The sequence below is a fragment of the Anomaloglossus baeobatrachus genome, chromosome 7, assembly GCF_048569485.1.
Source record: "Anomaloglossus baeobatrachus isolate aAnoBae1 chromosome 7, aAnoBae1.hap1, whole genome shotgun sequence".
Taxonomy (NCBI): Eukaryota; Metazoa; Chordata; class Amphibia; order Anura; family Aromobatidae; genus Anomaloglossus; species Anomaloglossus baeobatrachus.
The window spans coordinates 127,346,048-127,361,464 of NC_134359.1; the positions used below are offsets into that span (position 1 = coordinate 127,346,048).

General features: G+C 43.6%; 1 protein-coding gene across 5 annotated transcripts in view; it reads left to right on the forward strand.

The window, feature by feature from the left end:
* PARD3B (par-3 family cell polarity regulator beta) overlaps positions 1–15,417 on the forward strand; it is a 1,965,757-nt gene that overhangs the window by 890,216 nt on the left and 1,060,124 nt on the right. For all 5 annotated transcript variants that reach the window (XM_075317687.1, XM_075317688.1, XM_075317691.1 and 2 more), the window contains exon 19: positions 2,594–2,713. In XM_075317687.1, the coding sequence (XP_075173802.1) occupies positions 2,594–2,713 (120 nt within the window). The remainder of the gene's footprint in view (positions 1–2,593; positions 2,714–15,417) is intronic.

Sequence of the window (15,417 nt, forward strand, 5' to 3'; positions counted from 1 at the left end):
ATAAAAAGACAAAAAACAATCGTGCAATTGCAATTTTTTTGCAATTACACTGCACTTTGAATTTTTTTACCATTTTCCAGTACAATATTGAGCAGAATTAATAATGTTGTTCAAAAGTACAACTCGACCTGCAAAAATCAAGCTCTGATATGGCTATGTTGATGGAAAGTTATAAAAGTTATGGCTCTTGGAAAAAGGGGAGAAAAAAAACAAAAAACGGAAGGGTGAAGGTGTCAATCCTGCATGGAAAAAAAAGGCCATTGGAAAAAAAATGTAGTTTTGCCAATGTGGATGTATTTGGCACTAAACAAATAATAAATAAATTAAAATAAAAAATAAGTCCATCAAAAACCACACCAAAACTTAAGTTTTTCCAGTTCGTTTTTCTGTGCATTTTCAGGCAACTTATCCACATCAAATGAAGCTTCTACTTTATAAATTAGGTGGCACCTAGTAATACAGGTCCCATCAGATGCCAGGTTTACTATGCAACTTTAATCATATAAAAGCAAAGGTAATCAGGAGCATAAATTTTATATACACATATACATATACAGTATGCTAAATATTCCACAGAAAACTGATGAGTTTAAAAAATATATTTATTGGTTAAAAAAGAGAATAGACCGCCACAATGGCAGTACAAACCAGAAGACAGGGGCATCACATGTCTTCTGTCTTCTGGTTTGTACTGCCATTGTGGCGGTCTATTCTCTTTTTTAACCAATAAATATATTTTTTTACCTCATCGGTTTTCTGTGGAATTTTTTCTACAATTCTGTGTCTCCTATGTAATTTCCGTAGGTCGATCTATATCCCTACAACTCATACACCTCTTTATTATTCAACTTTGATGTATGTATTTATTTATGTTGGTGCTATGCGCAGTTGCTTTTTTTGATCTATCTCGGTATTCATATACAGTATATATATATATATATATATATATATATATATATATATGCACTGCATTGAGGGTATCTGCTAAATAAAAGTATTGCTCACTTTTCTTTTGTTTTTTCCCACAAAAATGTGAACACCAGGTGGCGCTGTTAATTGGCATAAGAACAATATTCTTTGGTCAGTCAGTGTATTACTTTTCCTACTTATACACTGCATAGTTTAGAAAACGTCTTTGCTTCTAAAGGTACCGTCACACTAAGCAACTTACCAGCGATCCCAACAACGATAGGGATCGCTGGTAAGTTGCTAGGAGGTTGCTGGTGAGCTGTCACACTGCGACGCTCCAGCGATCCCACCAGCAACCTGACCTGGCAGGGATCGCTGGAGCGTGGCTACACGAGTTGCTGGTGAGCTCACAAGCAACCAGTGACCAGCTACACGTGCAGAGAGCAGGGAGCAGCGCACACTGAGCGCTGGCTCCTTGCTCTCCTAGCTACAGCACACATGGGGTTAATTACCTGATGTGTGCTGCAGCTAAATGTGCACAGAGCAGGGAGCAGCGCACACTGCTTAGCGCTGGCTCCCTGCTCTCCTACTTACAGCACACATCAGGTTAATTAACCCGATGTGTCCTGCAGCTACATGTGCACAGAGCAGGAGCTGGCACTGACAGTGAGAGCAGGGGAGGCTGGTATCAAAGGTAAATATCGGGTAACCAAGGACAGGGCTTCTTGGTTACCCGATGTTTACATTGGTTACCAGCCTCTGCAGAAGCCGGCTCCTGCTGCCTGCACATTTAGTTGTTGCTGTCTCGCTGTCACACACAGCGATCTGTGCTTCACAGCGGGACAGCAACAACTAAAAAATGGCCCAGGACATTCAGCAACAACCAACGACCTCACAGCAGGGGCCAGGTTGTTGCTGGATGTCACACACAGCAACATCGCTAGCAACGTCACAAAAGTTGTTCGTTAGCAGCGATGTTGCTAGCGATGTTGCTTAGTGTGACGGGGCCTTAAGCTAGTATGGTGACTGTATTGAAATAGCCCGCTGATAGCAGTAATTTATTGTCTCTGTAATGACAGAGAAGTAAAGAGAAGGTAACAGCTCTATTCAAATTTGTGATTAATTAGCCTAAACAAGGGGCAAGAAATTAAAAGCTGACAAGTGAGTGGGTAATTAATTAGTCCCAGGTATGTTTTTCAGTCACTGCTGGAGCTTTCAAAGTCACTGCTATAAATGTGCTTTTCTAATTTTCTTATCAGAAACGGCAAACTAATGTTGCATTAGGCTCCTGCCAGCAGCCGGCTCCATCCATTGACTTTCTTTAAGGCTTTGTTCTGCGGGTATAAAAGTATAACATGGACTGGCTTGTGTTCAGCGTATGTTTTTTCAGCATTAACAGCTTTTGTGTTTCCATCTCTCTGGTGAATTAAATTACAGTGAGGCATTAGAGCAGCTCTGGATCTAAATATAGGCAGAAATCTTTATCAGTGCTGAGATGGAAGCACATTTTCACTCTTCTTGGATGATTGTCAACATAGGTTCCTGGAACAATAAGAGCTTGTTGGCTGATCTCTAGTTTGCTGTATCTATCCTGTGTTAGATCAGCTGGGTTTTCACACAAGGTCTATAAGGTATGTTACATATTGATGAAGGACATATAAGTCAAATTCTTTTTTCTTTTTAGGTTTGGAAAAAAGAATAAAGATGATAAAGGAGGAAAAATGGATCAAAAAGAAAGTCTGCGACCTGGTACGCTGAGAGAGGAGGATCAAGAAGCTGAGAAAATGAGAGAGGAACGCGAGAGGTAAGAATGAGACTTCAAGACCAGATGTGAGCAAGTGATTCTTATAAGCTAGTATTCGTCTTAATTTTTAGAATGTATCTTCCAAGGAAAGCCAACGATATTCAATTTACAAACAAATAGAAAACAAGACTGGTCTACAGGAAAAAGTATTTTTTTCTTCTCTAATTCTTTTGGATTAAATGAGTTGCCTAGGCTCAGAACAAACATCTGCATTACTCTATTAGACTGCAGGCTGCCAAAATGTGACTGTGTTCTGTGTCCATGCTGTCACAGCTCCCTGGTATTATCGGTGCAAGTGGTTGGTTACGAGGCCCCATGTATGTGATTTGCATATTTGTTGTCTCTTGTCAGCGAGGTTCATGGGGCTTCTCTTGACCATGCATCTGGTCACGTGACCATCCAGTTACGTAGAGTAACTGCAGACTTTTAGTGGAACCTCAAGCAACCCCTTTAAAGAGTTTCTCCAGTAACAATGAATTGACTAAACAATATTACTAAATAATGTTTCAATATAGCAGACCCCATGGCCACTCACATTGCCTGTTACATACCTCCTTTTTCTTTTGTAAAATGAGCACTTCATAGAGCAGTGTTCCCCAACTCTACTACTCAAGAGCCAACAACAAATCACATTTTCAGAAATTACCTAGTTTGGCACAAGTGATGGAATTATCACCTTGGAAATACTAAGGAAATCCCGAAAATGTGACCTGTTGGTAGCTCTCGAGGTCTGTAGTTGGAGAATATTGCCGTAAAGCATGTTTTTTGTACATGAGCAAGGCATCCAGAGCAACAGAAGATTTGTGGTTTCAGCCCTTATTCTTGAAGGGTATGTCTATCTGGTATTGGCATATCAAGGTTTGCTGCAATTTTATCAAAATTGTGGCAAATTCTGTAACTTAGTCTAAAGGCCGCTTTACACACTGCGACATCGCTAGCAATGTCGCTAGCGATCGCCCCGTCGTGCATGCGTCTTGGGCAAATCGCTGCCCGTGGCGAACAATATCGCTGGTACGCGACACACCAAGATACCTTCCTTACTACGTCGCTGTGGCCGGCGAACAATCTCTTGTTTTAGGGGGAGGTTCGTGCGGCATCACAGCGACATTACACAGCGGGCCACCAATAAAAGCAGTGGGGTGGAGAGCAGCCGCATTAACGTCACTCCCACCTCGTTGCTGGAGGATGCAGGAACGCTGTTGTTCATCGTTCCCGGGTTGTCACACATAACGATGTCTGCTGCCTCAGGAACAACAAACAACATGTGTCCAAAACAAGCAACAATATTATGAAAATGAATGACGTGTCAACAAACAACGATTTGTGCCGCTTTATGGATCGTTAGTGGTCACTCGTAGGTGTCACACGCAATGATGTCGCTAAAGAGGCGGATGTGCGTCACGAATTCCGTGACCCCAGTGACATATCGTCAGATAAATCGTAGCGTGTAAAGCGGCCTTTACAGTGTGAATACACCCTGATGAGATGAGTCAACAAAGACAATTTTCAGCAAATTGGAAAGCATCAATTAGATGGTCTCAAACACAGCGTTTAATATATATAAATTGTATTATTTATTCAAATTCACCATAATTCTGCCACCTGTAACTCAATCTTTTATCTCCATTAAAATGGGGAGATTTCTTACCAATAATAGATAACAAACCAATCATAGATGTTATCTCATGTACAGAAAGTTTATGACTTTATTATTATATTTCTAGAACCAGAAATACAATGTTTGTTGACACTCGAGTTATAATAACCTATATAAGTATTACTGTTATGATTAGTATTTTTTTTTATTCAAGATGTATAGATATATACCTATAAAGAAAATTAAAAAAGTAAGTTATACGCATGGTATCATCAAATAATACAATATACTGAAATAAATAATCAAAAAATTCTAGTCTTCTTACAGTCATTTTGATGGAAGAATGTGGCAATGCAATAATGGAAGAAATAATGGCAGGATATCCTAATTATCTAATGTCTTTTATGGCTATTCCCAAGGGAAACATAAAATTGTCAAATTGATTATTCATGTTCCATTTTTTTCATGTTTTCCTTCAAGATGAGCTGAAGTTTCTAGCACCTGCTCTGTAACCCACATTCATGAATATTAGTATGCATGTTTAGATGTGTTCAAGGATGTTTTATATAGTTCAAGTAGAAGAGGTTAATATCAGCATTAACCAAAAACATTATTTCCCATGCACTTGGGTGGTGCTTGGCAATTATACATGGAAAAGTCAAAATTAGTAAATAAAAGGAAAATTAACTTGTGGCACTCACCCATGAATAAAAAAAGTCAGCAAACTTTATTGCAAATTAGTAAAATGATAGCAAGGTGTCATGTGGAATACTTCAGTGTGCAGAAAACAGCCATTACGTGCCAAGCAAGAGATTTTTCCTGGACAGTGGCTGTTGTCTGCACACTGAAGTATTCCACATGCTACCTTGCTGTCATTTTACTAATTTGGAATAAAGTTTTTACATTTTTATGCACCGGTGAGTGGCGTAATTTCATTCTTTTTGTCTACACCATTTTATGTCTTTACCCAACATAATGCATGTGTAGTTATACAGTTTTAGTAGCATAGTTTCTTAGAATAGATTGTAAGCAGCTAAGATCTAACACTGGAATGTAGAGACTAGCTTTGGACTGTCATGGTAGTAAGGAATGATAAGACTAGGTCTGGGCTGTCATGGTAGTAAGGAATGAAGAGACTAGGTCTGGACTGTCATGGTAGTAAGGAATGATAAGACTAGGTCTGGACTGTCATGGTAGTAATGAATGAAAAGACTAGGTCTGGACTGTCATGGTAGTAAGGAATGAAAAGACTAGGTCTGAACTGTCATGGTAGTAATGAATGAAGAGACTAGGTCTGGACTGTCCTGGTAGTAAGGAATGCAAAGACTAGGTCTGGACTGTCATGTTAGTAAGGAATGAAGAGACTAGGTCTGGACTGTCATAGTAGTAAGGAATGAAGAGACCAGGTCTGGACTGTCATGGTAGTAAGGAATGAAGAGACTAGGTCTGGACTGTCCTGGTAGTAAGGAATGAAAAGACTAGGTCTGGACTGTCATGTTAGTAAGGAATGAAGAGACTAGGTCTGGACTGTCATGGTAGTAAGGAATGAAGAGACCAGGTCTGGACTGTCATGGTAGTAAGGAATGAAGAGACTAGGTCTGGACTGTCATGGTAGTAAGGAATGATAAGACTAGGTCTGGACTGTCATGGTAGTAATGAACATCAGAGAGCAATAGAGAAGGGTGTTCAATTGCCGCGCCAACAGATCACTCATTCAGATGATGAAGACCAATGTCACTTTATTTTCATACAGGTCTACGCGTTTCTGGAGCACCTGCTCCCTTCCTCAGGACCATCAGGTTAAAAATAACATCAAATCAAATTGAGATTGAGATTGACATTGACATTGGTCTTCATCATCTGAATGAGTGATCTGTTGGCGCGGCAATTGAACACCCTTCTCTATTGCTCTCTGATGTCTGCCACTGGGTGGCTGCAGCCGTGGATCTTGTTTTACATGCACTTATAGTAGTTGTGACTGTCACAACTATATCAGGTGAGTGAGTTTACTCCCCCTTCCCCACCCCACATATATCGGGGTAAGACCCTATTTGCGCTTTTTTGTCCACAGCCTCCTTCTATGGTAGTAATGAATGAAGAGACTAGCTCTGGACTGTCATGGTAGTAAGGAATGAAGAGACTAGGTCTGGACTGTCATGGTAGTAAGGAATGAAGAGACTAGGTCTGGACTGTCATGGTAGTAAGGAATGATAGGACCAAGTCAGGACTGTCATTGTAGTAAGGAACAATGAGGCTAGGTCTGGACTGTCATAGTAGTAACAAATAATAGGACTAGATCTGGGCTGTCATGGTAATGAGAAATTATAAGACTAAGTTTGGACTGTTATGGTAGTAAGGAATGATAGGACTAAGGCGGACTTTACATGTTGCGACATCACTAGCAGCGGCTAGCAATGTCGAGCGCGATAGTACCTACCCCCGTTGCACATGCGATATGTGTTGATTGCTGCCGTAGCAAACATTATCACTACAGCAGCTTCACACGCACATACCTTGTCGGCGACGTTGTGGTGACCGCCGAACAATCCCTCCTTCAAGGGGTAGGTGCGATCGGCGTCACCATGACGTCACCGCGACGTCACTAAGCGGCCGGCCAATAGAAGCAGAGGGGCGGAGATGAGCGGCACATGACATCTCGCTCACCTTCTTCCTTCCGCATTGACGGTGGACGCAGGTAAGGAGATGTTTGTTGTTCCTGCGGCTTCACACACAGCGATGTGTGCTGCTGCAGGAATGACAAACAACATCGTATCTGCAGCTGGAGCGACATTATGAAAATGAATGACGTGACACAGATCAGCGATATTTGACTGTTTTGCGCTCGTTCATCGTCGCTCCTAGGATTTACACATTGCAATGTCGCTACCGGTGCCGGCTGTGCGTCACAACAACCGTGACCCCGACGATATATCGGTAGCGATGTCGCAACGTGTAAAGTCCCCAAAGTCTGGGCTGTTGGTAATCAGGTATGCTAGGATTAAGTCTGGACTGTCAAGGTAGTAAAGAATGATAGGATTAAGTCTGGACTTTCATGGTGATAAAAATGATAGAACTAGGACTGGACTCACATGGTAGTTAGGAATGATAGGTCTAATGCGGGCGTCACACGGTACGATCTATCGTGCGATCGCATGAGCGATCGTACCCGCCACCGTCGTTTGTGCGTCATGGGCAAACGCTGCCCGTGTCGCACAAAGTCATTAAATCGCCGTCACACGTACTTACCTACTGAGCGACCTAGCTGTGGGCGGCGAACATCCTCTTCCTGAAGGGGGAGGGACGTTCGGCGTCACAGCGACGTCACACAGCCGCCGGCCAATAGAAGCGGAGGGGCGGAGATGAGCGGGACGTAAATATCTCGCCCACCTCCTTCCTTCCGCATAGCTGGCGGTTGCCGCGGGATGCAGGTAAGCTGTGTTCATCGTTCCCGGGGTGTCACACGGAGCGATGTGTGCTGCCCCGGGTACGATGAACAACCGGCGCCATGAAAAATAAACGATTTTTTAAAAATAAGCGACATGTACACGACTCACGATTTGCAACCGATTCAGCGTCGCTCGGAGGTGTCACACGAAATGACGTCGCAAACCATGCCGGATGTGCGTCACGAAAACCGTGACCCCGACGATGCATCGCACGCTAGATCGTCTCGTGTGACGCCCGCACAAGTCTGGGCTGTCATGGTAGTAAGCAATGATAGGACTTAAGGGGGCTTTACACTCTACAATATTGTTAAGGTTTTATCGTCGGGTCACATTGTTTGTGACGCACATCCGGCGTCATTAACGATATTGCAGCGTGTGATACTTATGTGCGACCTAAAATGATCACAAAAGCGGTCAAAATCGTTTGCCGCGGAGAGTTCGTCCTAAAACAAAAAATTGTTTACCTATCATTAGCGATGTTGTTCCTCATTCCTGCGGCAGCACACATTGCTGTGTGTGACACCACAGGAGCGAGGAACATCTCCTTACCTGCCTCCACCACCAATGCGGAAGGAAGGAGGTGGGTGGGATGTTTACGTCCCGCTCATCTCCACCCCTCTGCTTCTATTGGACGGCTGCCGTCTGACGTCGCTGTGATGCCAAACGAACCGCCCCCTTAGAAAGGAGACGGTTCGCCAACCACAGCGACATTGCAAGACAGGTAAGTAGTGTGACGGGTAAGCGAGGTTGTGTGCGACGGGCAGCAATTTGCCGTGTCGCACAACCGACGGGGGCGGGTACGATCGCTTGCGATCTCGCTAGCGAGATCGCAGCATGTAAAGCCCGCTTAAGTCTTGACTGTCATGGTAATCAGGAATGATAGGACTAGGACTGGACTGTAATGGTAATAAGCAATGATAGGACTAGATCTGGGCTCACATGGTAGTAAAGATTCATAGGACTAGATCTGGGCTGTCATTTTCATAAGGAATGATAGGACTATGTCTGCACTGTCATAGAAATCACACAAGCATTCACTACATTTTTAGCACCATTGGATGTGCCTTTACAGCGTCAGCTATATACATTAAACCTTGTTCCATATTGTAACATTTTGTTCTTCTTTTTGTATGTTAGAATTGATAATAAACATATACTTCTAAGCTGACCTTACCAGGTATAAGGAATGACTTATATTGCCCTGCAGAGCAATATCCACATTGCTTCCTGCTATTCCACAGTTTCATCTTTTGCTACTGTCAAAATTGTTTTATCTACATGTATGGAGCAAAGTAGAAAAGCATTCCTATTAAACAGTTCTCCTAAAGGTATTGTGTACAAAAGTCGCTCCTGGATCTGATTCACATTCTGAGGTTTTCAAGAATATCAGCAGTACACAAAAGGCCAAGTTGCAAATAAAAACTAATGATCAAGTAGAGTCATTGATTTTTAAACAGGCAGAGATAGCGGGGTGGATTGGCCACACTCTTAAAGACTGTATTTCTGCATCAAGTTCATACTAAAATCAATAATGTCATTTTCGTTAGAATGCACAAAAGAAATGTAAAATGCATTGGGTATAACACTTAATAACCTGTAGCTGTACTTGTTTTGCACTATAAATTTACTAACTATTGCTATATTTTGGACTAGTGGATTTAATAGCATAAACTCTAGAATTCACAACTCTGAAGGTAAAATATATATGCCAAGATGAATCACTGCCAGCCTTAAAGGGAGTGCATAGTATAATTCCAAATAGCTCTCTGGGTTGTAAAACAGTCATCCACTCATATTTGCATGCAGCTGAAATCTTTCTGAACAGATTGAAAAGCCGCCTTAGTATAAATTAGACAGTAAATCACATTTCACAGTTTGAGCTGCATACCTATAGTTTAGACATTAAACTCTTAGTGCTTTGTTGTAATAACAAAATATTATTCCATGACAAGTTACAGGTAAAATATTACTTTTCTTTTTACAGTAAGATTAGCACTGTGCATATCCGGGCAACTAAATAATAATCCTGACTATGAGGTATTATAGGTTAAAAGAAAATTCACCTTTGGTGGGGCAAGAAGTGACATATCAGGGAAGAAGACTGCACTGAAGTGTAACACTGAGGCCAGAAATGCAACACGCAATAAGGTTGACACAGTGGTGACTTCAACAGATTTTTATTAGGTGAGAACATGGGGATGGAGGAGGGTTAGGTAAACAATAGACAAAGAAGTAGAAGGCAAAAGAAATTACAGGACAATTGGCATGTTTCACACTTAGGGTACCGTCACACTAAACGACGTACCAGCGATTCCGACCACGATACGACCTGGTCAGGATCGCTGGTACGTCACTACAGGGTCGCTAGTGAGCTGTCAAACAGTCAGATCTTCCCACCGACGCAGCAACGATACGGCGGTCGCTGGGACCCTGTCACATAGCACAATTTAAATCTTGATTAGTAACATAGGCGTGCATCTACATTGCTTTTTCCGCACCCCCTCTGCTCTGATTGGTGGTCGTAATGGCGTTGTGACTGGGCGGCCTTGCCTTTAGAGAAGGCAACATAATAGCGCTTCCATCCTTCTCCATCCTTGTCCATCCTACAGTCCCGTTGCAGAATGGATTGTATTACGATCTGCTGCTACACGCGGACCGGGACAAGTTAATTCAGCCCTTTGAAATGTACTGTGATCTACAAGCCAGAACAGAGGATGGAAGCGGCCAATCCGAACGCAGTAGCGGTCACCAATCGGATCAGAGAGGGCGTGGAAAACAACAAAGATGCACGCCTACGTGACTCACGAACGAGGTCGTTGGGTAAGGTGTCAAACACACTGATGTGTGCTGCCCTACGGGAGCCCGATGACCAAAAAATGAACCAGTACAGTGTGTAACGATCAACGATTTCACAGCAGGGGCCAGGTCGCTGCTTAGTGTCACACACAGCGAGATCGCTGATGAGGTCACTGGTATGTCACAAAACCTGTGACTCAGCAGCGATCTCGCTAGAAATCTCACTATGTGAGAAGTACCCCTTACACTCGACTGATCAAGTATGTTCTAACGCAGAATTATTTCAAACAAATTCACGTAGCAATAACCCAATTCCGATCCTTCTGCCAGGAGAATGTCAAAGTTACCCTACTTGGGTCACTATATGCAATAGACAAGAAAACATAAGCTTTCATAAAATCACTTATGACAGTGGTTCATTAGACATGGCACCATTGCGTGGCAAAACACTACACAGTTAACACTACTAATAAGCTATTATATCTCAGTACCGTACGCGAGGTGCGAAGTAATGGCCTGGCTCACTTGGATGCTGCTCCAGAACAAATGTCAGTTTCTCAGTCTTTGGCTCTCGGTGTCCAATCTTTGCTGCTTGACCACATAGACCAATCCTCTTCTATGACCGTGTTTGGTCTTAGGGTTCCTCTGGCAGCGATATTTGGTCTTTAGGTTCCTCTGTTGACAAAATTTGGTCTTTGGGTTCCTCTGGTGATGATATTTGGTGTTTGAATTCCTCAGTGCACTTCCAGATAATTCCCTTATTGATAACACAGGCTCTTGTAGCGGGTTCTGCAGTGCACAGGTCTGTACCCCTGATATTCTTGGTGCCAACTCTGTTTTCACACCACTGGGCCAAGCTTTTATATTTGGCAACTGTGCCACAAAGGTCACCTGACTTGGAGTCATTTTCTAACTCTTCCCTTGAGGAAACACTATCCTGACAGATTGGTTCCTGGTGACTTAGGTCCTCTAGCAGATGGCGAGCTTAGTGCTCAAATGCCATGGGGCACTGAATTTGAGCATCTTCTTTTTGTAGCTTCTTACAGAAGAACAAAAATTAATTATAGAGGAAAGTGTTACTGAAGGGAAAATTACAATGGTGGCTTTACAAGCACTGGCAAGCAGTGACCAAAGTGTAGCTATAAACATTTAAAATCTTTACAAATTGCTTTGTTTTGATGCAAAATCAATTCCTGTATTAGACATGAGTCTCTAGTTGTATACTAATAATAAAATGTGCATAAGGATTTAGGGGGTTCATTAGCTCAGGCAACACCTTTCTTTCAACTATCATTACCAGAAAAGGTCTTTCATTTCCTGATTTTAACCCAAGCTTACGTTCAATGCATCTCAACTTGAGATGAGCGATGTTCGAGACAAACGGTTTGCCAATTTCATGTTCGAGTGATTTTGGGGGGTGTTCGAGTCATTCGAGGAACTCGAACGATCTGCTAAAAGTTCGACAGTTCAAGTTACGTTCAAGAACGGTTCGATCACCAAAAGCGTGGCTTTTCAGAGTAAGTATGTGCGCACGTTGCGTATCTGCATACGTCCTGCGTCCCCAGCATAATCCCTCTCTCTATCCTACTCACCGATCACGGGCGCCTCGCTGCATGGATGTCACAAATCTCCAGCGGCTTTTCCTCTTTTGAAAATGGCTGCCGCTTCATTATTCAATCAGGTATTCCGTGCCTTCCCCACCCACCGGCGCCTATGATTGGTTGCAGTCAGACACGCCCCCACGATGAGTGGCAGCTGTCTCACTGCAACCAATCACAGGCGCTGGTGGGCGGGTCTATATCGTGCAGTAGAATAAATGAATAATTAAAAAAAAAATGCGGTTCCCCCGAATTTTGATACCAGCCAGGATAAAGCCACACGGCTGGAGGCTGGTATTGTCAGGATGGAGAGCGCCACGTTATGGGGAGCCCACCACCCTAACAATATCACCCAGCAGCTGCAGCACCCTGGGATATGCTATCTCAGTGATCTGCAGGATCCTAAGGCTTTCTGGAACACCCTCTGCTGAAATCCCACACCTCACACACAGGTAGGGGCACATTCCCTGAGACCTGGGCGCAGCATGTAGAGGGTTAACAGTGGTGAGATGTGAGAACCAATCCCTTAACTGTTAGCCTGGGAAAGGGGTGTGGCTTGTGGCAAGCAACAGGTGTTGCTAGGCAATGTTGGCAGAGAGGAAAAACGACAGTTGAAGGAGTGACAGTTGAAAGGAGCCAGAGAGTGAGAAGGGTGTGAGGATTGTGAGAAGATCCCCAAAAGGTGACTAGGAGGTAGTAGCCTGAGGGTAGACAGATCCCAGGCACTACGAACGAGGGGGTACTGGACCCCAGAGTAGACGACAGCTCTAGGCAGTCTGCTGATCCAGCCGTGTGTGGTGACTTCCAGGGTACCACACCAACCATAGGCTCAGAGACACAGCCTCATATATAGGACCCTGGAGAGGGCACAGAGAAGTAGCCTACCCCACAAGGGACCGCGAGGCCAGTCATACTGGGCCCGGAAAAACAAAGGAGCGGAGCGCCGCAGGTCATCAACAGCTTCAGGCAAGGGGACCATCAGCTCTGCATGTGCACGGAGGGCTCAACTGGTACTCATGTCAGCACCGGGACATAGGAAAGTCGGTTCACCAGCCATGACAAACTGCACTTGTAACATCCAGTGAGTAAATTACCAGTTAATCTGCAAGAACTGTGTCGTGTTTATTACTGGCACACCACAAGGCGCAGCACACCTACATGCGACTTAAGTCCCTACTGGTGGAGGGTGCGAACACACTTGCTGCTATACCATCTGTCCCTAAAACCACAGCAGCGGCGGGACATCTTATTACCGCAACCCGCCAGTGGCGTCCCAAGTGACATACAAAATAACCCTGTTACCAAGCGCCCCGCAGGTAACAGAACCGGGCACGGCCACCTGTGACCGTGATCCCCATTATCCACCACCCGGAACCGAGTATCCCAAGGGCCTGGGGTGTGGCAGCGCTCTACACAGCCGCCCGGAATTACCGCATCCATTAGATGCGGCAGTCCCGGGACTCTACCCAGCTCATCCCGAATTGCCCTGGTGCAATGGCAATCGAGGTAATAACGGGGTTAATCATGACAAGCGTCTTCCCGACACACCTTCAATGATTAACCTGTAAGGGAAAGTAAAGAAACACACACGCCGAAAAATCCTTGATTTGGAATAAAAGACAAAAAAAACCCTCATTTACCTCTTTATTATTCCCCAAACAACAATCCAGGTCCGAAATAATCAACGCGACACGGTCAGCCCTGCTACATGAAGATGACAGGGAGTGCTCTGTGTCCTCTCCACGTAGCACCTGAAGTGAGCCACGCTGTCACCAGAGACTTCACTCTGCAATGAAGAAAAAACAAAAAGCCAGCACCAAATGTGCACTACAGCACTAAACATTCCAAACTGTACTTATTATAAAAAAAAATTTGAGATTTTTGGCAAAAAATTGCAATTTCTTGAGCTGCTTCGCCACGTCACGGCAAATCTCATTTGAAGCAGTCCTACACTAAAATATTTTTATAAAATGTGCCATACGGCCTCACATATGAATAGTAGAACTGCTCTTAGCAGCACTCACCTGGTCTATTTCAATCCCGTACCCATGACTGAGTCATGGCTGTGGGCGGGACAGGTCCAAGCAAATGCTGCATGAAGTAAATAGCCTGTGGACAAAGCCTGATGACTTAATGTGAACAGTCACCAACCGCCAAAATCCAGACAGATGGAATACATCCCAAATTGGGGTGCATAGCAAGGTGGAGGTCAACCACCGACCAATTCAATGAAGAAAAAACAAAAAGCCAGCACCAAATGTGCACTACAGCACTAAACATTCCAAACTGTACTTATTATAAAAAAAATTTTGAGATTTTTGGCAAAAAATTGCAATTTCTTGAGCTGCTTCGCCACGTCACGGCAAATCTCATTTGAAGCAGTCCTACACTAAAATATTTTTATAAAATGTGCCATACGGCCTCACATATGAATAGTAGAACTGCTCTTAGCAGCACTCACCTGGTCTATTTCAATCCCGTACCCATGACTGAGTCATGGCTGTGGGCGGGACAGGTCCAAGCAAATGCTGCATGAAGTAAATAGCCTGTGGACAAAGCCTGATGACTTAATGTGAACAGTCACCAACCGCCAAAATCCAGACAGATGGAATACATCCCAAATTGGGGTGCATAGCAAGGTGGAGGTCAACCACCGACCAATTCAATGAAGAAAAAACAAAAAGCCAGCACCAAATGTGCACTACAGCACTAAACATTCCAAACTGTACTTATTATAAAAAAATTTTTGAGATTTTTGGCAAAAAATTGCAATTTCTTGAGCTGCTTCGCCACGTCACGGCAAATCTCATTTGAAGCAGTCCTACACTAAAATATTTTTATAAAATGTGCCATACGGCCTCACATATGAATAGTAGAACTGCTCTTAGCAGCACTCACCTGGTCTATTTCAATCCCGTACCCATGACTGAGTCATGGCTGTGGGCGGGACAGGTCCAAGCAAATGCTGCATGAAGTAAATAGCCTGTGGACAAAGCCTGATGACTTAATGTGAACAGTCACCAACCGCCAAAATCCAGACAGATGGAATACATCCCAAATTGGGGTGCATAGCAAGGTGGAGGTCAACCACCGACCAATTCAATGAAGAAAAAACAAAAAGCCAGCACCAAATGTGCACTACAGCACTAAACATTCCAAACTGTACTTATTATAAAAAAAATTTTGAGATTTTTGGCAAAAAATTGCAATTTCTTGAGCTGCTTCGCCACGTCACGGCAAATCTCATTTGAAGCAGTCCTACACTAA